General features: G+C 36.0%; 3 protein-coding genes and 1 long non-coding RNA gene across 6 annotated transcripts; 1 reads left to right on the top strand and 3 right to left on the bottom strand.

Annotated features, from left to right (window-relative positions):
* Window positions 1-124: 124 nt before the first annotated feature.
* On the bottom strand, window positions 125-3,834 carry LOC135071309 (uncharacterized). Its single transcript, XM_063965101.1, has 7 exons — window positions 3,032-3,834; window positions 2,498-2,620; window positions 2,207-2,384; window positions 1,968-2,122; window positions 1,735-1,890; window positions 880-1,100; window positions 125-305 (listed from the first exon to the last, which is right to left on the bottom strand). Exons 1-7 carry the CDS (start codon window positions 3,467-3,469, stop codon window positions 125-127), a joined length of 1,452 nt encoding a protein of 483 aa, XP_063821171.1. The 5' UTR covers window positions 3,470-3,834.
* Window positions 3,835-6,349: 2,515 nt separating this feature from the next.
* Window positions 6,350-12,187, bottom strand: LOC135071084 (uncharacterized). The gene is made up of 3 exons (XR_010257208.1): window positions 11,848-12,187; window positions 11,373-11,497; window positions 6,350-11,282 (listed from the first exon to the last, which is right to left on the bottom strand). It is a non-coding gene; the product is annotated as an uncharacterized LOC135071084 (long non-coding RNA).
* A 6,338-nt stretch (window positions 12,188-18,525) lies between these two features.
* On the top strand, window positions 18,526-20,039 carry LOC135071083 (mpv17-like protein 2). 2 transcript variants are annotated; one of them, XM_063964835.1, is made up of 4 exons: window positions 18,526-18,558; window positions 18,741-18,971; window positions 19,046-19,284; window positions 19,364-20,039. In XM_063964835.1, the coding sequence occupies exons 2-4, from the start codon at window positions 18,743-18,745 to the stop codon at window positions 19,502-19,504; spliced, it is 609 nt and encodes a 202-aa protein (XP_063820905.1). In that variant the 5' UTR covers window positions 18,526-18,558; window positions 18,741-18,742; the 3' UTR covers window positions 19,505-20,039. The 2 variants fall into 2 exon arrangements, with proteins under 2 accessions (XP_063820905.1, XP_063820906.1); XM_063964836.1 differs by having other exon boundaries at window positions 18,556-18,646.
* A 241-nt stretch (window positions 20,040-20,280) lies between these two features.
* LOC135071515 (histone-lysine N-methyltransferase 2D-like) lies at window positions 20,281-23,071 on the bottom strand. 2 transcript variants are annotated; one of them, XM_063965296.1, is made up of 6 exons: window positions 22,890-23,071; window positions 22,551-22,799; window positions 21,820-22,121; window positions 21,035-21,589; window positions 20,566-20,925; window positions 20,281-20,481 (listed from the first exon to the last, which is right to left on the bottom strand). In XM_063965296.1, the coding sequence occupies exons 2-6, from the start codon at window positions 22,795-22,797 to the stop codon at window positions 20,335-20,337; spliced, it is 1,611 nt and encodes a 536-aa protein (XP_063821366.1). In that variant the 5' UTR covers window positions 22,798-22,799; window positions 22,890-23,071; the 3' UTR covers window positions 20,281-20,334. The 2 variants fall into 2 exon arrangements, with proteins under 2 accessions (XP_063821366.1, XP_063821367.1); XM_063965297.1 differs by lacking the exon at window positions 22,890-23,071 and adding an exon at window positions 22,366-22,493 and having other exon boundaries at window positions 22,710-22,800.
* Between the last annotated feature and the right edge of the window lie 293 nt (window positions 23,072-23,364).

The raw sequence follows: 23,364 nt of genomic DNA, 5'->3' as shown, positions 1-23,364 counted from the left end.
CTGTAGGCCCCGCCCCCCGGCTCGTGAAACACCTTTACTAGTATTAGTTGCCGATTTGACAAGGAGATGGCGCTGTCCCGTTCAACTTCGCGGTATCACTAGATTTGTTCTGTACCAATATAACCTATTGTACCTGCGAGAGAGAGTAGAGATACTGCGCGGGCGCCACTTTCCCGCGTGACATGAGCATATCGGCGGCGGCGCGTAACAACGTGGCCACGGGCGCGCCCAACGCCGCCGCGGACTGCTCGGCGCCGGTGCCCCCGCGCATAATGAGACCCACCAGCCATTCGCACGGCTCGCATCTAGAAACAAAACACTTTTGTACCTTTCCAAGTAGATTAAAGGTCGATGCATAGTTGTAAACTCGGAAAGGAATCAATATCGTATCGCCTTTCGCCGCGAAGCGAGGCGTTTACTTTACGATGCGGATAAGTGTGCGTCGCAGTATGGAATTCCATACAAAGAATACTGTCCGCCTCGAGTTGATACGGTTAAGCACACTTATCAACTCGGAAAGGGACCGTCACTGTATAAGCTCAAGCCGTTCAGAATTTCTTTTATGAAACTCTAAGGGGTAAGCTGCAACGCACGCTAATCGAACTCACAACGTAATTGAATCAGCTCGGGAGAAGCTCACGAACGGTGGTCAACTAGCTTACGGTTCGTCGACCCCGCCCTTACGGCTCTTAATCCACGTCATAAATTCTGAATTGTAGCTCCATAACTTTTTGTGAAGTGAACTTGTATGTAAAAGACGCTCTTGTCTGCAGCTTTTTGGAAAAATATGGCACAGCAAAAGATCATTTGGTGTAGAGTGGCCCTCCTAAGTTCAGAAGGACACTATTCAGTTATCATAAAATAGGAAAAAGAACTTACACAGTGTTCAGAATATACGCGCCACAATTCGTAACGACGAGGCAGGGCTCCACGCTGAACCGCGGCAGTTGCAAGTCACAGAGGAAGGTGGGCTCGCGCCAACCACTGCTACCCGCAGCCGGCTCCTTGGCAGACATCAGGTGCGCTCGCCGCACATCCCCTATCAGCTCAGCCGACCAGAGCTCGGAGAATTCCCGCTTCGCACCTAGCAAACCTTCACCCTGGGAATTTAGAGTCATTTTAAATGTAAATAATCATAAGATTTGAAACTTTCGCGTTCCATTTCAACTAAAATAGTAAGACGCGGGTCTTAACGCGACGTTTATTAATGAGTTACATTATGTCTTACTATTTTAGTAAATAATCGTGACCTAGGATATACACGGGACTATTCCCACCTTTCGTTCCCATCGCTGCAACTCCTGTGCAGCCAGGATCTACAGCTTGACCGCCAATAAAAATCCAACCAGTGAAGGTCAAGTTTGGACTGGTCATTGGACCCGCAATGAAATTAATCAGGAAATTATAGCAGTTTGATGTGATATGTATAGAAGAAGCTAGGGTATGTCTAGTCTATCTGTTACAAGCAGGGGTAATACCTAGCACAAAAATATACTACTATTACCCACGGCTTCGACCTGCCACAAAAAGGCGATAGTCTATAGATTCCTCCCATCAAAAACTAGGACAGCAAGCAACTATCCTATGCCTGGGTCTCATACTATCTTTATACAAAATTCAACCTAAATCGATTTAGTGATTTTACCATGAAAATGCAATATAATCATTGTCACATACACATTTACAATAATAAAACAATAATAGATTGGCAACTATGAAACAAAATATAGATACCTGTATCACAGAAAAGTTGGCACTGTGCACTTCCAATTCATTTTTTCTCATTAAATAAATGAGTCTCTGGGACCAAAGTCCTTGAATATACAAGCCATCTTTCTTGATTTTAGGTCGCAAAGTTCTAGATGGTGTTTCGTCTTCAGGACTTTCAAGCTGAAATTAAGAACAAGTTTAAAAAACAATTTTAAAATTATTACATATTTATAATAACAGACAGATAAGAAACTAACAATTAAAGTCCCCTCATTTAACTCGAAAGCAGTCAGAAAATGTCTTCCATTGACATACTGGGCTGACAGTGCCCAATTATTAGAGCCTTTGCGAAATAATGGTAAGTACTCAACAGGCTTCAGGACATATTCCACACTCTGAGATTTACTGTCATCTGCAAAAAATAAATCATTAAGATATAAACAATTACTTCCTTTAAGTATGAGTGCAATACTACAAGTGTAATTCTAAAATTTACCTTTTGAACCACCCTGTATGAATAAAGTTATTTTATCTTTGGACAACTGTTTTATATAGGACATGAAGCCATCTTTTTTCTCTTTGTCAGTTTGTATTCTAGTCTGCTGTAGCCAGTTGTAGCCATAAGACCTGTGCTCTAAGACAAGCTTCCATTGCTGTGCTTTATTTCTTGATATCTAAAATTTTAATAAAACATTCTGATTCTTTACCAATACTAAGAGAGTAATAATTCTTTAATTTCAAAATTATTCCAACAAATTAACATCAAAGTGTACTAAGGTTTACTCACCAACAGTGCCAACAAATCGAGGGAGTCATCAAAACACATTTGCAAGTCAATTATTTCCCCCGAAACTTTACATTCTCCGACTATTGTTTGAGATTCCAATGAATAAAATGTGATTGTTCCTGTCTAAGATAAAAAGAGCCTCATTACAGTGTATAATGATTATGATAGTAAAGTTAGTACCTACGTAGTATGTTTTAGCCTTTCATGGTTTTAGCAAAAGCAGCATTCATTAGTTTTATGACAGAAAAACTTAGTGCTTTTGCATTTTGTTACTTAGCCATAAAATATGCATGGGACAAAAATAAAAAACATTTAAAGAACACAATCTGTGAATTTAAAAGCAAATACCATTTTCTAAAAACTTTAAAGCTAAGTAGTATGTAGAAATTTGAGGTTTGAAACTGTATTCAATAACCTATTTTTTTCTAATAAAATAAAATAAAAGTATTTGTAATAGTTTGTGTAATAATCAATCATTTTGCTAATTGCTAGCCAGAACATTATCAAGCAATAACACGTTTTTTTTATAATTACCTTAGATCCAATTATTAGTATATTTTCAGACTCTTTTGTAAGCCACCACACAACAGAGGATGGCTTCTGTATATTTGCGATCGGAAGAACAGTGACACTTGATAGAGACCATTTATGATCGAAAGTATTTTGCGGGATGAATAAAGGGAGAAATGGTACTAGGAGTACTTTTTGTTCACTTAAAATGAGAACCCAAGTGCCACTTGGCTCAAAGCACATGCAATAAATAGGATTGTCGACGAAATCCCAATCATAATTTCGTTCAAATCTTTCTGTCTGAGGATTGATGTAGAAGAACAACAATTCTTTATCACTAGAAAATGCTAGGAACTTCTTCAGACCCACTTCGTAGAAACTATAATTTACAATATCAAGATGGACCAAAACATCCAATTTAAATAAACCAGAGAAATCCAGATTTTCACTTTGCTGAGCCATTGTTAATTGTTAATAATGAGTAAATTTTATGAACATTTCTTCCAAAATCAAATCACTGGATTCACTCAGATTCACTTGCAAAATAGCAACAAATCGCGCACAAATCACGCAGAAGAAGCAGGCAGGCAGTTGTCAAACTAACTAGACATGTCAAAAATTTCGAATAGTATCGATATTATTAAATTCCATGCACATTAGTTTTTATAACATATACATAGCGTCAAAGCTATAGTCTGGTCGCGACAGCAATATAATTACGTGCGAGCGATAAGGATGGGTAGTTTGGGGTCATTGGACAAAATTCTACGTGCTCCCAGACCGGGCTTTATTGTATTAAAGGAATTATTTAGGCACTAATGAATATCGAAGAAAAAATCGGCAATTTCACACTTTATCCCCTTTTACAAACAAACAATGTTATACTGTGATAGTACACGACAACCCAATTTCAGATCTTATTATTATATCGTCCTTCCTTTTCATTAATTTTAAGTAGTACCACAGAATAAGTAATAGTACAGGTACAGAAGGATTACTCCGCAAGACGATTTAAATAAATGCGAGTCTTGCTACGACGCGATACAGTGGAATTCAGCTCGCACAGCACTACGTACCTACAATTTTATTCACCTACAAGTTTTGTCTCTTTCTATCGCGTGCCTCTGAACTCTTCTTACACTGTTAGGGTTGCTGTCTAGTGAAAAAATAATTAATCTACTTATTTGTAATGAGGTACGTATGTAGGTAAGTATGCATTCATTATGGAAAACCTTGGGATAGGCCTTTGTCCAGCAGTGGACGTCATTTGGCTGAAACGAACGAACGCATTCTGAGCAGTAGTCATAGTAGGTTAGGTTCCTATACTATCCTAAGAATTATTGATTACCTACATGGCCAACATACCTTTCAGCATCTTTGGGAAGCCAAAAAAAAAGATAAATCCGGTAGATTTCTTTTCCAATTTAAACACCCGAACGCCGCACAATATTTCTTTCTCTTTATGTCCATTTTGAAATAATACTTCGATCATAGAATTATAATCATACTACAACGCACGCCAGCGTCCTGACGGGCGCGCGCGTGACACTCGACTGATATAATACCCGCCGGCGGGGCGCTTCGCTGTAGGTAATTATCGGATGTACCGCGCGGAGTGAGCCAGGCCTGGTAGTACTACATATTACGTGCTCTGTGCGATGTCTGTGCGTAGATAAATATAGCCGATTTTCATAGATAACGATGATATCGATTAACTTTGATAGAAATGTTGCCTTATTATTTTGGGACTACATATAACCTAAAAAAACTAGCAATTTCATTTTACATAGATGACATAAAAATACAAATTTATAAATTGGGGGTCACATCCTCCGCGCTGTCAGACTATGACCCGGCAGAACCGTCTGCGCTTCCGCGCGACATTTGCGCGCGGTACGCGTCCCGATAAAAACGATTATTTAAAGAAAAGTATAGTTGTGATTACGAAAACAATGATACTAGTAGATAGGTAATACATTAAGGCATCTATAAAGTTGAAAATATATAGTTCGAATTTAAAATTTGAAATATTACAAGCGATGACGTTTTTTTTTTCGAATTTCCGGCAATTTCATTTTAGTAAATTTCTAACTTTGGAGAATGAAACTGTGATGTTTTTACGTCATTGTAAAGAGAATTAATGTTTATAAAAATCTTTTAAAATAGGTTCATAATTGACTTAGTTGTAAGATAAAAATACATAATCAAAAACAGATGGAAGGTTGGAAGAATGGAAGGGTTAGAAGGTCCTCCTTTTTTGAAGTTGGTTAAAAATTAGATTATCTTAGATAAATAAAGCTTAGATGGATAGTCTTCATAAAACGCTTCGTCAAAAATTAGAGGCAAAAATCTTATGTCATTACTGTCAAAACTTTGTTATTTATTAAGACATTTAATTAAAACAAAAAAAGTTTTAATTTTCAAGTGGACCAAAATGGTCTACTAAAAGTTGCCTCACTTTTCGTGCGCTTACTATCTATAGGTTTTATTAATCTATGGAGACTATAATATAGTAGAAGTAAAGAATAATATTATTTTTGGTCTTAATTTAATTTGTGATATCGATAATTCTGACTTTTAACATCCTTAGCCCCTGAGACGAACTGTCAATGGGGGTGTTTGGCCGAAAATAGAATTTGTTAGCAAAATTGCGATCGCCATTTTTGGCAACTTCAGCACGTTTTCGGCGAGGACACGTTTGTTAGAACTTCAAAAGTGGCGTTTTCTTATAAATTTTTTAGCAGTGATATAAAAGGACTCCATTTTTCTTACTAGCGATAATAATGCTATTTTCGGCCAAACGCCCCCATTCATTTTTTTGTATCTTTTTACAAAATAACTTTGATTATTAATCTAAGCAAAATAATTAAAATGCCGTTTTATTTTCTTATGATATTACGTAATAATTTTATTATTTAAACTAGCACATTTGGATCGCAGCTCCATAATTTTTATACATACAGTTTCGGTCTAAGTAAAGGTCCTTTGGGTACTCCAATAAAATCCTACACATCGGTTAGGCGATTGGTAAAAAAATCTCTGTTCAATTGAAATAGGTATTTTTAAGTTATTTTTCAATAATTCAGAACTGAATATTGAAAGCCAAAAAAATTTATTTTTTTGTTATTGTTTAATACTATTTAACACCATCATTTAATAAAACCCACATAAAATTTCTAAAATAATTAAAAAACGAATAGAGTGTATCATTTGGATAAAGATTTTATATGTACCTACTTCTCAAAAATTATAGCAGTGTCTTTTAGAGTCCACTAGGACTTGCAACTTTCTTAACAAACTGAGGGGTTCAAATAAAACAATTAAATACAAAAGAAAACAAAATCAATTTATTGCATTTTATTAAAATCAAACATACCACAATGAACTAAAATAATCAAACATTTGTGAAGGTCACTTTCTAACATAAAATATTAACAGTCCAACATAACCATTACAAATAAAAGTTCTAATCCTTGCAATGGTCATCAGCAAGATGTAGGTACTTATTTCAACAAAAAATTTAATCGAACTACCTCTATTAATATACCTATTTATTTACATGCATTACAAAGTTAAGAAAATCTATTAACAAAATTATTTACAACAATTTTGATTTAATTAGTTTTGATTATAAATTCATTTTTATTGATCTTCATTCTATCATGGTGAATATAAATATGTTTAGTAAGTGACTGCAAAGAAAAACTCAATTTGCAAAAATCACATGTCTGTTGAGGAGATAACACATGCCTATCATGGGCGACATGTCGTCTTAAAGTATGTTCGGTTAAAAAATGGGTGTTACACGGTTCGCATTTATAAATAGTATTGTCATACCGACTTAAATCAATTTGTGATAGACTCTCTTCAGAAATATTATATTTCGTTTCTCTTACAATATCCGCTTGATCAATTACATTATCTATAGATTTTGCATCTGCCTTATTTTGGTCCTTTTTGTCAGTAACATCTATTATGTTAATATCTGCAACGCTTTCATTGTGATGTTTAGTCTCATGTTCTGCAATAGAGTCAATAGGGAAAAATACCTTACATTTTATACATTCTTTTCTTTCCACTTCAACGTCTTCGCAATTCCCAAAATGTTCTAAAGCTTTATCATATTCTATGAAATGCGTTCTACAATGTGCACAATTGTATATATTTATAATTAGATTTTTGTTCTGAGACATTTCAATAATGTTGTATTTATAAACATATTTTTTGTCACCATGATGTAACAACAAATGAGTAAATAAAACGGATGGAGTAAACAAAAGATTGCATTTAGAGCAATATTGTTTAGATGTTTTAGGATTGCAGTGGCCAAAATGTTCGTCTATACCATTTTTATCCAAATAATGTAACCCACAAGTACATTTAAACAATTTTACTGTTTTTTCTGGTAGTATTGGACTTTTTTCTTTCGTTTGATGTGAAATTCTGTTTATTGTTTGATTTGCATTCTTTGCTTCATTTGATAGATTTAATGAGGCTGGTATAAACTTTTTTAACTGTTCATTATGATCGTAAGGTATTATATTAATATTTTCTTTAACAAAATGAACATTAATATCGTGTAATTTAGAGTGACGAGAAAATTTATGTTTTAAAACATACATTTCACATTTTGGACATTTTGATTTTTCGTTGTCTTCATAGCATTTAATATGGTTTATTGTAGTTATTGGAGATTTCTCCAGGCATACACCGCATTTTGAGCATTGAATAAATGTAAAGTCCACAATTGTGCCCTTGAATGTCTTTTGGTCAATGGAATCCAGAGATGCTTCCTTCGAAGCTCTATCCCCAAATAAAATAATTTTCATGTTCTTTGGTTCAAAGTTATAAACTAATTCATGTTTAGTCTTATGGAGTTTATAGTCAGAATGGTAAAACAGTAAGCCACATACAGGACAGTTTTTCAAATCCATTTCGGAACACAATGTATGACTATGACGTTGAAACTGATCAAGGATACAGTTACATTTTCTACACTTATATAAAAGGAAGAATTTGTTGTGACCATTTATAATTTTGTTGCTCTTTTTATCCTTCTCTTGATTGATTAAAACAATCCTGTACGATTTCAGCGTTATGTTCATTGTTTTGTGGACACTTAAATGTTCTTTTAACGACAAATAAGACATGAAAGGTAATCCACAATATGAGCATGGATGTTTACGTGACTTAAAACATGAATTTTCCACATGTTTAATTACAGATTCTGGATCTACAATAACAAAGCAGCTATTACATTTATAAACTGTTAAATCAGGGGATCCATCTTGAATTACTTGCATTTTAGTTTTGCAACCATATCTGTAAATCGATCTTCTTAAAATTTGTAGTGACTTTTCTTGACTAATATTTCGAAATATATGTTTAGTCCAAATTTTGTTATCTTCTGTAAAATAAAATGTGTCAAATTCCAGTAATTTAAAAGATTTTCTTGTTACTTCATCACTGTGGAATTCTTTAATGTGGTTATCATAGCTGTTACGATCCAGTGTTATTTTACAGGTTTCACATCCTTTTTTCTCAATTTCCACTCCACATAAATGATCTTGGCAATGTTCTACCACTTTATCATAAGTATCAATTGTGATGTGACAATTTGTGCAACAATATAGGACTTCAAAGAGAACAAAGTCCGATTGTCCAGCTTTTTGATTTACTAAATGTTTTTCAACAGAAATTATATGTTTTGAGGATGTAAGTTTGCACTCCTCAGAAGCAATTTCAGGTTCAGGTTTGACATCCGCTATGGTAGAATTATTTTCGTTTTCATGCAGGTATTCATCACCCTGTCCTTCATGTAATCTTTCTGTATGACTTGACAGATTCCGATCAGATCTTGCCGAGCATTTTGGTTCTTGGATCTCTGCCTCCGAGCTATGACCTGGTTCAGACAAATTTCTTTTTCTCGGAGGTGGTCGCGGACGTTTAATTTCACGCACTTCCAGTTGTTCGCCTGAATGTATTGCATCACTTTGGTACAGTATAATTTTTTTATTTTTATTTGTGATTGAATAGTAATGGAATGACAAATGTAATTTAAAAACTGCTTCGGATAGTTTTATATTACAAATGTGGCATGTTAGATAATCTTCACTGCATATGTGATTTAATACAGCAACTTTGGATATGAAATGAACGTTGCAATTCTTACACTCCGGATATTTGGGTACGGGCGGTGAAATTTGTTTATTTTTTCTAAAGCAGTAAAATGTAAAGTCTTGTAATTTTATGCCTTTTTTCTTTAAATGCATAGCTCTGTGGGCGCCCATAGATTTGTTTGTAAACGTAAGTCCACATATTTTACAAATATGAACTGGTAAATGTGCACAGCGTGATTCCAAATGAACTAAACGCTTAACTCCTCTCATTCTTATAAAAGAATTGCATGTTTGACAATACTTTAGATTGAAATTACTCCTATCCCGTGTTTGCTTTATCTTCTTTTTGGGTAACTTTTTAACCATGGGTATTGTTTCTGGTTTTTGCACTGATTCAGCACCAATAGGTTCAGATAATAATATAGTAAAGTCAGTTGGTTTAAATTTTCTCCTGTGATGATAGTCTTCATGAGTTCCAGCAATACATCTATCAATAAGAATATCACAAATCTTGCAATAAACTGATTCTGCCACAACAATTTCACATTTTTTTATATGTGGTTCAAAACCATTCGCATTAAAATGGATTGCACACTTGGAACATTTATATAACAATTGTGATAGTTGAGTCTCAGAAAATTCATATACTGTGAAGTTGTCAGAAAACGAATGCTGCCTTACATGTAATTTTTCGTCAACTTTTTTAAAAATTTTATTGCATGATAAACATTTCCAGTTAATTAACAATTCCATATGATCTGCATGATTCATTGCAGTTTTAGCTGATAAAAAGTGAATATCACATCGCAGACATTTAAATAAAATTGATTTCAGTACAAGCTGCTCGTTACAGTCTGAATAGGATTCCTCACCTTGTTTATTACCTTCAGAATCAAGGTTTTCACAGTGATCAACCTTTAAGCTTCTCATAGTCAAATTATTGTAGTTATTTCCTTGAGTCATTACTTTAGGTTTTTCAGTTAGAGGCATTATGATGTCTATTTTCGGTAAACATAGTTTTGGATATACTTTAATCGTTTTTTCAATTTTTTCTTTGTGATATAATCGCAAATGTGAATTATAAACTCTGTAATCAACTAATTTTTTTGAACAATGATCACATTGCTCATTAAATTTTGTTGGCTTTATTTTCTTTAAACTGAAATCTTTGTGTTTATTTTCAATATGACTCAAGCAAAACTTCAGAAGTGAAAAATTATAAGAACAGTAAATACATTTAAATATTAAAATGTTTTTCTGTATTCCGTTCACATTTCTTTGACCAGATTCATATCTTTTCTGTCTTATGGGTCTAATTTTAGTGCCATGTGTAGAATCAGAGTCTCCCATTTCCTTACTCAAGACCCTTTTAGTTACTTGTAGATTATTTTTCAACTTATCTTCTGCTAGTTTCCCTAAGGTTGTTAAAGCTTGTGGACCATTAATATCACTGACTTGTTTTGATTGTAAAACTTTATAGATGTGATCAATGAGCAATTTTTTTGAAGAAAATGTAACTTTACAATGAAAACATTCATGCGATTCTGTTTCAGATATCATTTTAGTTTCTGTTGATGATAACTGGTGCGTAATGTGTTTTCTGGCAGTCCAATTGTTTTTGTGGTTTTTTCTATGAATATTAATCAAATGCCTTCTTAATTGATTATGCTGTGTAAAAATTTCACCACATTCAACACATTTGTATTTTCTTACGACTGATCCAATAGTTATCGTATTCTTCTTTCTTGCCATATTGCATAGACTAATCTGTTTGTGATTTAATGTTGTATGTACATCAAGATCTTCTTTTTCAGGAAATAGTATAAGACAAATATTGCAGAATCTTTCACTGTTTTTTATGTAGGCTTCAATATCAATCAATTTTACCTGTGCCGAATATACATCTCTGTCAGCCTTTTCACATACTACATTCTGAGTCAGACTTGGCTTTGACCCCAAAATGATTTTATTTGTCTTAAAAGGTGTTTGGTTTATCTGATTAACAGACACTCCAGATTGAAAAGAAGCATTATCAAGAGGCTGTGTTATTCCTGTCTGCATACTATTTGAATCTGGCAAAAGGTCATGCTCTTCATTTTTTGGTATGATCAGTTTATCAATATGAAATGTGTTTGGTTGACAATTTATTGTTGAAGCTGAAAATTAAAGTATAATTAATAGAAAGAATATTGTGTGCATGCACAGCTAAGCTTTTATACAATTAAATGGAACAAACAAGTATTTACCTTCCTCAAAATATCCAGTCAACTCTTTCTTTACAACAGAGAGATCAGGAAATATGTTTCTCATGGCTGGATTGTCTAACAAATCATGTTCTTCGATGTCTATATCATCATCCATGTTGGGTTAGCTAAAAGTTGGAATAAAACAGATATTATGAAAAATAAATTGCACCTGGATAGTAATTCATAAAATGCTGATAATATTGAATTTCAACATACCATGCTAGCTCCTTATAAAATATTAATAGGTTATGATTATTAACACTTACCTTACAAAAATTACAACAAAATTATTAGGTAATTATTAGAATTGGCACGAATGCATTTATGATAACCAAATACGTAGAAAAAGTATTTTTACATCTTTTAAAAGCTTCATTCGTGCCAGCTCTTTTAAAATCGTGCTATTAAAAATAACCAAGTTGGTTATTGAAAAAAGAAAAAAATGAAATTTTAATAAATAATAGTAGGTACTCACTAATCAATAAGCAGTAAAAATAATTAAAATAATATTTATTTAAATTTTTATAACCCCACAAGACGGTTCGACTTCGACAAACAAACAGACAGATTAATTTTTTTTTGTCATGTCAAATTTGAATTAGGAAATCAAAAATCGATTGATCAACTTTTTTATTTGAATAAAAATATCACCCGTAGAGACTTATTATGAATACGTACAAAATGATTTTATTTTTTACTGATTCATAAAGCAGTCCTTAGAACCCAGAAAGCCGTTCGCTTCGCTTGGTTGGCTTTTTTTTGGTTACCTAAATAGTGCTGCTCTCCGATTTAGTTGAAAATCAATATACAAATTATCGAATATAATCGATGATTTAAGATTTTAAACTTTCGCGTTCCATTTCAATTAAAAACAATAAACTCATTAATAAACGTCGCGTTAAGACCCGTGTCTTTCTATTTTATTTTAATAATCGATGATTTATTTATTTATTTATTCATTTGCATTAACATATTCAGCACATACAGGTATACATGCATTCATACATTGACCCTGTGAGGGTGTAGCAAAGTCACAATAATTTAATAGGTACTTAGTTAACATCTAACATTAACTCGACTAAGTTTATCTCAGTTTTGGAGAATTATATTAAAAGCCTTATTATTAGTCGGGACATTTAGTAAAGCCGAGTTGCTTTAGTTACTAAACATCGCTGCTGACCAAAAACTGTTCGCACTTTGGTCGAGTAACAAGAAGTACAAGTTGTAATATTAAGTGGTTTATAAATGACCGCCCGATTCAGAGCAGGAACGTGCTACTCCCCTGTCAAACTAGCACAAATGAATTGACTCGCTCGTCTAATCAATTAGTATAATACTCGACTAAGTTTTTGGTTTGGATTGGACACGTTTACTACAATTGAATAATATTAAAATGTTATCCGATTATTCAATTAATATCTTCCACCCGTAGAATGGACTAACTAGCTCAAAAAAAAATGTTATTTGAAAAAGTCCTTAAAATCTGAGATTTAGAGCTCATTATGAGCTCAATTGGATTTAAATATCGATAATAACGTAACATCACTAGACAGGCATCAGTGACAGTGACAGCTGATGTCTCCGGTTTCGCTCTCGGCCAGCCAAGGGCGCAAATGACTGGCTCGCCGCATGTGACAGTGGCAACACGTGTTTCAGGTGTTTTCGGTGTTTTCAGTGAAAAATCAAAGCTTTAGCGTTCATTTTAAGCAAATAATTTAATTCTAAGCTTAGTTATTTCTAATAAGTAAACACAGGTGACGGTCTTATCGGGTAAACCGTAAGTATAATGGATTTAACCCCTCCTGAACCCCCGGATCCCCCGGACCCGGCTTCCCTCCCAATGGACATTTCTCAACCGCTTTTTTCACAAGCCGCGACAAAGCGCCGCCTAGATACGGAGGTTATCGCAGAGCCCGCTAAGAGATCCAACAACCCTTCTGCTCCAATGACATCCCCAAGCAGTCAACCGGTGTACACGCACCCATCCTTAGTTATTGCTCCTAAAACATATACTGACCTTGACAAAGGCCCTTTCTTGGTTCATGTTTCACGCATTGAATCGGAGCCTAATTCCCCAACCTTCATCCAACCAATACGATTTGGAAAATTTTTGGTCACCAACAAAATATCTGACGTCATCAATGACGGTGTTAAAAAAATTGGCAGGAACCGAATCTCCGTAGAGTTCTCCTCTGCCAGTGCGGCGAACAAATTTTTAAATAGTGAGGTCTTATCACTTTGTAAGTACTCTGCTACTATCCCCACTTATAATGTGACCCGCATGGGCCTTATTAAACAAATCCCTTCTGACCTTCCAATGGAAGAACTTGCAGAGTCATTGACGATCCCTGATGGATGTGGCATCCTTCTGAAAGCCCGACGTTTAAATAGAAAAGTGACCACAGATGGACAGGCGTCCTGGGTCCCTACTCAATCAGTGGTTGTTACATTTAAAGGACAGGTCTTGCCAAAAAGGGTGTTTTTGTTCCACAACTCTATACCGGTCGAGACATATCAGCTCCCCACCATTCAGTGCCTCAACTGCTGCCGCTTTGGCCATGTCAAAGCCCAATGCAGGTCGAAGGCAAGATGTTTTCGATGCACGCAACCTCACTCCGCGGATAGCTGTGATGTTACAGAGGAAAAGGCCACCTGCATTCACTGCACTGGCCCGCACTTTGCACTCAACAAATCCTGTCCTGAGCACTCCAGACAAAAAGCAATTAAAATAGCCATGTCTCAAGATAATATTTCCTACGCTGAGGCTTCATCCCTGTACCCATCAACTCGTAGGTCTTATGCCGACATCACCAAGTCTCCATCTTCACAACCTCTATCCTCCCCTTCCCAACCACTCCATTCGCATTCATCTCACCTCCCTCTCTCCTACAAGAAAACCATTTCCCGCACCCCCCGCTCTCACGCGCCATTAGGAAAAGGTTATGATAGGCAGGCACACCAAGCCATTATTGGCAATTGTGCGTCTAGCCTCCCTAATGGTTGTGCCATTAATACCAACAACTCTTCATCATCGCCGTTATCCGACGAGAGTCTATTAGACCTCGTCCTAACTCTCATCCTTCAGATTGTTACCCAGCACAAAAATAATATACCGTCCAACGTTGCCCACAAACTTTTCCAAATTTCTCAGTTATCCAACAATAATGGCAATCCAGGCGGTCCAGTGGAACTGCCAGAGCATTAGACGGAAGAAACATGAATTATCCTACTTAATCAATAAATATTCCCCGTCGTTTCTAGCCGTCTCGGAGACCTGGCTTGTACCGGAATCACACTTCCGTGTGTCTGGCTACTCATGTCTCCGTGATGATAGAAACGACGGATACGCAGGAAGCGCCTTTCTTGTAAGGCGTTCCCTTTCCTACTCCCAAATCCCTCTTCCCTCACACAGCCAAGACATTAATGTCGTGGCTGTGAGAATTTTCGACCTTTCCATCCTATCCGTATATATTCCCCGTCCTAACTCATCCTCTCTTAATGAACTGCGTTCAGCCATTTTAGCTCTCCCTTCTCCCGTCCTTGTCCTAGGTGACCTTAATGCCCATAATACCGCTTGGGGCTCATACCATACGGACTCTCCAGGTTCCTTACTTCTAGACCTTTTAGACGACCTTAACCTATGCGTTCTGAACAATGGCTGCCCGACTAGAAGATGCTCTCCATCTCAGAACCCAGCTACCGCTGTGGATGTGTCTTTTTGCTCCCCCAACCTTATGTCTCTGCTTTCCTGGAATGTTCTGAAAAGTACTTTCGGCAGCGACCACTTCCCTATTTTGATCACCATCCCTAACAAATCATCCCCAACAGCCCGACCCCCTCCTTTACTGAGATACAAATTAAAGAACGCCGATTGGTCAGCTTTTTCCGTATCGGTGGATAACAAATTAGATTCCCTCCCTATAATTACTCCTTTAAATCCTATTTTAGTATACGAAAACTTTACAAATATCCTTCGGTCGTCTGCAGATGAACATTTCCCCCAAAAAAAACCTATTCAAAAGATCTCCCCTCCGTGGTGGGATGCAGAATGTTCAGCCATTATTCTTAAACGTAAGGAGGCCGAAAAGCAATATAATAGGTCTATGACTATGGAGAACTACCTACACTATCAGCAGACAGCTGCCCAGACAAAGAAATTTTTATCCAAAAAGAAAAAGTTAGGATGGATTAATTTCTGTGAGTCTTTGTCCCCTAGGACTCCGTCTTCTGTGGTATGGAAACAGATAAGAAGGTACCGCCAATCCCTTTCAGCATCCAACTCTCCCTCTAATGATCCCTCTGTTTGGTTGGATAAATTTGCTGACAAATTAGCCCCTCCCTTTGTTCCTTATATAGATTGCTTCCCATCCTCTCCCCTTGTTTCCATCGCTCCAACCGGTATTTTAGATTCCCTCTTTACCGTTGATGAACTCTTGTCCGCATTAAGTGGCCTCTCTGATTCTTCCCCTGGAGCCGACGGATTGCCATATTCGTTTTTAATTAATTCCTCCCTTCGTGCTAAATCTTTCTTTCTACAACTAATTAACAACTTTTTTGACCAGGGTATCGTTCCTGACTCTTGGAAGGAACAAATCGTCATTCCTATACCGAAGCCAGGGAAAGACCCCTTGGAACATAGCTCCTACCGCCCTATTGCCCTATCCTCTGCCCTTCTAAAAATCATGGAACACATGATTAGAAACCGTCTAGAATGGTTTATGGAGTCTCGCGGTATTCTGGCGAAGTCTCAATTTGGTTTTCGCAAAGGTCTTAGTACTCTGGACAGCCTAAGCATACTTACTACGGATATCAGACTGGCATTCACAAATAAGGAATTCCTGGTGGGAATTTTTTTGGACATTTCTTCCGCTTACGATAACGTCTTGCTTCCAGTGCTCAGGCAAAAACTGCTACATCTGAGTGGCTCGGAGAAGTTGGTACGTTTCATCTGTAACTCTCTAATGGCAAGATCTGTCTCAATTAAATGCCAAAATATCACATCCCCGCCCCGTTTACTCTGGAAGGGTCTCCCTCAAGGATCGGTGCTCAGCCCACTTCTTTATAACTTATACACCTACGACCTTGACCAAGCTGTGAATTCCTTCTGCAACATTCTACAGTACGCCGATGATATTGCCCTTTACATTACATCTAAATCGATAGATGAGGCAAACACACGCCTTAGTGCTGCTCTTAACTATCTCGGCGACTGGATGACTACTCACGGCCTATCCATCTCTGTGCCGAAATGTTGCTGTGTTATTTTCACCCGGAAACGGCACATTCCAGATATCGAGGTATCTTTAAACGGTGACCCTATTCCTAACTGCAACCAGGTTAAATTCTTAGGTCTGATCCTGGATACTAGATTATCAGGTGTCGCTCACTTTACCTACATCCTTAAAAAAGCAGAAAAAGGAATCAATGTAATTCGCGCCCTTTCTGGCACTTGGTGGGGGGCCCACCCCTACTCCCAAAAGCTTCTTTATAACGCCATCGTTCGCAGCCACTTTGATTACGCGTCTTTTCTTCTAGACCCTTGCAATAAAGTTCCCCTCGATAAATTAGCTAAAAGCCAGTCAAAGTGCTTACGTATAATTTTGGGAGCCATGAAATCTTCGCCTATAAACGCGTTACAAGTTGAGTGCGTTGACCCTCCCCTCTATTTACGTAGGCAATACCTCAGTGACCGTTTCTTTGTCAAGGTTGCTCAGAATGCTTCCCACCCTCTTTTAGAAAAACTTGAGCTTCTCTCCTCTCCTAACAACCCATCATCATCTCAAAAAACCCCTTGCATTCTGCTAAGCTTTCAAAAATTTGGTCGTCTCCCATGTCCCATTACTAAAATTACTACTTTCCCCCTTTTCTCAAACAGCTTCGAATCCTTAATATTTCAACCTCCTATTATTCTAAATTTTGGTATTTCAAAAGACTCTCCTACAGCTCCCCAAGAATTTAGAAATATTTTGTCCGAACACTGGCAAGGATGGCTCACGATGTACACAGATGCGTCCAAGCTCGCTGATGACGGCTGTGTCGGCGCAGCAGTGTGGATACCTGTGTACAAAGTCGCACTTAGCTTTAAATGTCCCCCGGTTACATCGGTCTTCACCGGTGAAGCTACAGCTATCTTAGAAGCCATACTTTATGTGAAATCCCATTCGTTAAATAACGTTTTAATTTTCTCGGATTCCCTTAGTTGCCTCCAATCAATTTTGGCTAACCCTTTCAAATGCAAAGTAAAATTTCCCACAGTTCTAAAAATAAGACAAGCCCTTTTCGATTGTCGACTGAAGGATATCAACATAGTATTGGCTTGGATTCCTAGTCACAGAGGAATCCCAGGTAATGAATCTGTCGACTCATGTGCTAAACATGCCATATCCTTTGGTTCACTAGAGCACTACTTTTTATTCTCACACGATGCTGCATCTCTCTCCCAAGCCCATCTCTATAAATCGTGGAGAACTCATTGGGATAACTCAAAAAGGTTGGCTGGCAAATATTATGCAGATATTCAGAAAGATATTCCCCCTAGACCTTGGTTTTTTAAATACAAACACCTTCCTAAAAGCTCGGTTTCAATTATTTGTCGGTTGCGAATTGGTCATGCGTGTACTCCGGTTCACCTCGCGAAGATGCATATAAAGGATAGTTCCTTGTGCGAATGTGGCTTAGACGAAGGCACAACCAATCATATTTTTTTTAATTGTCCAAACATAGGTTCCTCCTTATTAGATTTCCTCCCTGACAGCGTCCCTCGTCCTACTAATATTAAATGTTTACTAAACTCCATGAATCCTCCGCTTATAAAACAAATATCAAAATTTATCCAATCCCGAAAAATTCGCTTGTAGGTATAATCAAAATTATTTTTCCTCTCCCAATCTCCCATCCTACCCTCCTCCTTCCAACTATTTTAATCCCTGTATTATGTATATATTTGTGTTGTCTCAATCTGTGATGTCTTTTTTGTTTTGTTTTAGGTACTCACACAAATAATTTCGCTTATTGTTAAAAAATTAAATATTGTAAATTTTATTTTTTCTTTTTAAAAACCCTGTAACTTTGTCAAAGCTGTTTACGTGACATTGGCGAAATCATGGTTCTCAAAACCAAGCCGTCGCCAAAATAAAAGAAGAAGAAGAAGAAGAAGGGCGCAAATTATTTTGAAAATCTTGGCCTTGTGAGTTGTAATTTTACTTTATTTTTATGTAAATAATATTAATAGTAAGGGCTGAGTTATTAATAATGTATTCTTATTGTATGAAAAAGTAAGGTTATCTAGTTAAGTCTCCTGTCTTCAATGTAAACTAAATGTTTTAACCTGTCGATTTTTTTGAGATTGTATTCTTTTCTTTATTTCAGCAATGTTTCCAGTTCGATGTTTTTCTGTGAGACAAGGAGGGAACCTATCTAGAAATCGTACCAATATGTACTCATCTTTTCGCCGTGGAGTGAACTTTCTGTTTAAGAAAAATCTGTTGATCACAAATAGTATCAGTTCTGGCGGTTTCATGGCGATTGGTGACTTGGTTCAGCAGGAGTTTGAATTCCAATCAAAAGTATTATTAAAAAGATATGATTGGGCGCGGTTAGGTAAGTTGTATAATTTATTTAGATGCCGTATCTAATACTCTTATACCTAATTTTCACTGAAACTTAATTTTCAGGTCGAATGTTTATTGTTGGAACTCTGATGGGTCCGATGCATCATTATTACTACTTATACCTTGATAAGGTTTTACCCAAAGTAGATTTGAAGACAGTCTTTCAAAAAATTATGTGTGACCAACTTTTTGCCTCACCAGCAACCATACTTTGTTTCTTCTATGGCATGGGTTTCTTAGAATCAAAGTCATTTTCTCAAAGTACTAGTGAAATAACTCAGAAATTTAGATATGTCTACACTGTAAGTGGAACTAATTACTTTGGTTTTGATTTGCTTATTTGTTATTATGTGAAACCTAATTATTTGTAATTTATTTCAGGGTGACTGTCTATACTGGCCTCCAGTGCAGTTTGTTAACTTCTACTATCTACCAACAGAGTATAGAGTATTTTACATTAATGGGGCAACAATGATTTTTAACATCTTTTTATCTTACATGAAACATTATGATCAACACTGATAAGAAAATACTTTATAGGTAGCACAAATTATAATATTCCTTATTTGTGAACGATAGAATGAGTGGATGGACTTTGTTTAACCTTCATGTTACATTGCACTTAACCTCTGATAATATTAGGTCACTCTACGAAAGTTGAGGTGAACACAATACTCAAACTGATGTAATATTTGAATACAGAACACAAATTCATTTTCAAACATCAAATACACTAGCTACCACACTTGTTGATGGCCTTAACTCTTGTTGCATGACCAATACAATATTAGACTTTCATAACAACATTATTTATTGCAAGATGATAATGAATGCATTACTGGACACCCCTTTTGCCATTGTGAATTCAAGGTCTTTGAATTACTTTAAATGAGTGTGGTAGGTGCCTGTTTTTAGGTAATGTACAATAATAACTATCTGAACATACATACAAATGTAATAAATGCAGGTATTGAAGTAAACCAAAAACTTTTAGCTTAATGTTATATCTGTACAGTGAATGTAAATAGTATTATGTAAATAAAATTTATATTTATTATGTTCATTGTTTAATTTCTATATCACTAGTGTAAAGCTAAAATCAATAGTTACTTTGTTTTATAGGGTTAAAAAGCTTACCTACTTACCTACCTACTATGTTGCCTACTTATGTAGTACTTTTCACCTTGGATTCCAGCTCTACTGTGTTTATGTTAAAACGCATGTACCTACATGTGTTGCGCGGGAACCGAAATCGAACTTCCTAATGAGTTGAGGGTTACATTAATGAAAGTCTAGAATAAAAATACTGAGAGTTTATTACACTAAAATTATTAAAATATATAAAATATCGTCTAGCCCCAGCACATAGTCCAATCGTCTTTTCTTGTTTGTAATTTGACCACGATTCGATATAACGCCAGGGCTGGGCCCAATGGCAATCCTAAACCCCTGACGATATCAGCCCGACGCGCCATGCTCAGGGCTTGACCATCAAATTCCTGAAAGAAAAAATCAATATAAACAACTAGGAATTTAAAAGTAAAATATAGGAAATTGTATTAATTTTATTTCTATGTACCTACCTGTTCTTTCAAGATTGGTGCAGCCTCTGGAAAATGTTTTGTAAAGTATTCATACACTTCTTCAGTAGTCCAGTTCGTTATGTCTGGGATAGTTGGGTCTACTGGCACTTCTTCTTTAAGTTTAGAAGGTGCCCTGTCTAATTCGTGTGGTTTTAAGAATGGGTCAGCTGTAGGTGAATTTTGCTTTTCAAAGTCAATACACCTAGGAATGATGGCTGGGGAACCCACTACTGTAGGCCGTGACTCTAGACAATTATTGCATTCCCATTGGTCCCAAGCTTTTTGGCGTTCTGGTATGCGCGGCGTGTGGCAAAGTGCGTGATATGCATCTGAACAAATACTGCATACAGTTAGTATACCCTGTAAACAAAAGAAAGTAATTATGTACGGTACTAATTAATTGAAGAAATTATTGATCAATATGTTGATTATGTAACAGAATTAATAATAAAGAGACTATTAAACTTACAGCATCATTAGTTTCACAGCAAACAACACATGTTTTACAATGGGGGCATTGCCATGTGTTATCAGGCCTGGGTTTGAGTATGCCGGAACCTGATTGCAAACAACTCAAATGAGCTTTATTATTACAGTCGCGACACTCCACCAGCCTATCGCTGGACCCACGAGGCTTCTGTACAAGACAAACGGAGCATACACCTCCTGATGTTTCATGCGGTATTGGCTCTTCAAGTTCAATTTCCTCAGCGCTTACTTCTCCTTCACCATCAGATAAAGGAGTGCCTTCTTTGTCACTTTTAGGACCTCCCATCTGTCTTTTTTTTATTGTACTTTTGTTGAGTGAACCAACAGGTCTCCCTCTTTTACGTTTGCTTGGCAGATTATTATCAGATGGATCAAATACTTTTTTGGCCATTTTACGCCTCTCGCCTACTCTCACGCCAGCATTACGAGTATTGCTGTTACTTGTTGTGCTTGAATTAGCTCCTCCCCTCTTTTTCGGGCGACCTCTCATTCGTTGAGGTGACGATCGACATGATGAGTTGGCAGAAGAAGTCATCTGAAACATATGAATATAATTGATTTAGTATTAAATTATTAACAGCCACCTGGCTGTGGACTACACATTGGATTTAAAATGCTATGCTGCATGTTAATTCATGCATTGTTCTTTTAACTTTTATGAGCTGTTATAACATTTTTTTTTAGTTGGGTGCTAGAGTCACAGCAGTTGATATAAAACCAAGCGTTAGAAAGGTTAAGTATTAAACAATAAATGGTGCTACTTACTTTGGTGTTAGAGTCCATTGTATATTCAAACTTAAAACTATCTGAACTATCACCATCATGATCAGCGGGGCCAAGAGCCAAATTGCCGTTAGGCAATTTTACCAGACTTCCTGTAGCCAGTTCTTTGTTAACCATTGCTTCCAGCTGTTTCTTTGTATATTTAGTTTCTTGGGAAACTGCTGCTTTGATAAGGTCATCGAATCCAATACCATTTTCCAAGTAACTTTGATCTTGATAAATTAGTGTTGCTATTGCTGATGTTATTATTCTTCTCTCGTTAGTTGCAATAGTTGCCGCCATGTCTGCATTTTAATAATAAGATATGGTTTCATGTTTATAGACAGCAAATATGTGGCAAAAAAACAACATAAATTGGTGTTCTCCAAAGGAAGAAAGGGTAAAAGTTTGTAGATTAGTTTTCATGGTGGATATTAAACCAAATTATGTGTTCTGTTGTTCTTAAAGTAGGTACTTAGAAATGTAGATATTAACTTAGATTAATAAAGCGATATTAATATGTATGTAAGTAAACAAAAAAATTATTACTGTCTATAAATATGTAACAAGTTTCAGTCTTTTTGATTGGTTAGCCAATTATTTATTTTATGCTCACAAAAATCAGAAATAAATAAAATTTTTAGCACAATGCGACCCTCTTCAAAATATAGCCAATGCTGTAACAAAAACAATTATTAGTTTAGCAATAGCACATAAATAAAAGGAAAACTTACTGTCACTGAGATTCGACTTTTTTCGCCACTTAGCAGCGTTTCTGTAGCTTACATTATCTTTGTAGTCTACTTTAAATATACTTTTTTCCTTTAAACAGCGTTTTAGGTCAGCTTTAGTATCCTTGGGAGCTACTTTATAGCACTTTATCATGAACTTACAGATCCTATTGATGTCTGGTCTCGACTTCCGAGCACGTAAATGATCTATTGCAGCCAAAATTTGATTCTTATACTTTATCTCTGACATTTCTGAAATATTTAAAATTATTAAATACAGTACAAATACGGAGTGGAAATAACTTTGTTCTAATAAGTTAGACATAGCACTTAGATACATACCTAAGACAAAACATGCCGGCGAATTAGAACGGTTCTTCAATAATAAGATAGGTGACTAAACCAGTTGCGTGGAAAATAACATGCTCACAATCATTTCTCACAAATAGGTATTTTAATTTAAATTAAATCGACGAAGCGTCAACTCGCTCGCTCTACTTTTGGTGTACTTTACTTTTTTTTTAATTTTTTTTATCAGTTTGGTAGTGTTGGGCTACAGAAAAAAACGTAAGTGTGGGAGTACCCAAGTAAATTTTTAGCTCATTAAATGCTCATTAATGTCGATATTTTTATCGAGAAGCTAGTGCAGCCCTTCTAAACCTTAAAAAAACAAATGTCAAAATGTCATAATACAAATAATACTACGCCATCGTTGATCATGGATTTTTCAGGATAATCATCTATTTAATCATTGGCTATTACTATTGGTCATTGGACAGCGTACATGCTTTTGATTGGTTGTAATGTACATCGTTTT

This window comes from Ostrinia nubilalis, chromosome 4, assembly GCF_963855985.1.
Source record: "Ostrinia nubilalis chromosome 4, ilOstNubi1.1, whole genome shotgun sequence".
NCBI lineage: Eukaryota > Metazoa > Arthropoda > Insecta > Lepidoptera > Crambidae > Ostrinia > Ostrinia nubilalis.
The sequence above is the reverse complement of the archived record's forward strand: the minus strand, read 5'-3'. Positions and strand labels throughout refer to the sequence as shown.

Excerpts from the sequence above, each read along its gene's own strand:
- LOC135071309 (XM_063965101.1), bottom strand. The coding sequence starts at position 3,469 with ATGGCTCAGCAAAGTGAAAATCTGGATTTCTCTGGTTTATTTAAATTG. Across the intron at positions 2,385-2,497 it reads TCGATTTGTTGGCACTGTTG|ATATCAAGAAATAAAGCACA; the intron begins GTGAGTAAACCT and ends TTAAAATTTTAG. Across the intron at positions 1,101-1,734 it reads CCAACTTTTCTGTGATACAG|GGTGAAGGTTTGCTAGGTGC; the intron begins GTATCTATATTT and ends CTAAATTCCCAG.
- LOC135071083 (XM_063964835.1), top strand. The coding sequence starts at position 18,743 with ATGTTTCCAGTTCGATGTTTTTCTGTGAGACAAGGAGGGAACCTATCT. Across the intron at positions 18,972-19,045 it reads ATATGATTGGGCGCGGTTAG|GTCGAATGTTTATTGTTGGA; the intron begins GTAAGTTGTATA and ends CTTAATTTTCAG. Across the intron at positions 19,285-19,363 it reads AATTTAGATATGTCTACACT|GGTGACTGTCTATACTGGCC; the intron begins GTAAGTGGAACT and ends AATTTATTTCAG.
- LOC135071515 (XM_063965296.1), bottom strand. The coding sequence starts at position 22,797 with ATGTCAGAGATAAAGTATAAGAATCAAATTTTGGCTGCAATAGATCAT. Across the intron at positions 21,590-21,819 it reads CAATGGACTCTAACACCAAA|ATGACTTCTTCTGCCAACTC; the intron begins GTAAGTAGCACC and ends CATATGTTTCAG. Across the intron at positions 20,926-21,034 it reads GCTGTGAAACTAATGATGCT|GGTATACTAACTGTATGCAG; the intron begins GTAAGTTTAATA and ends TTTTGTTTACAG.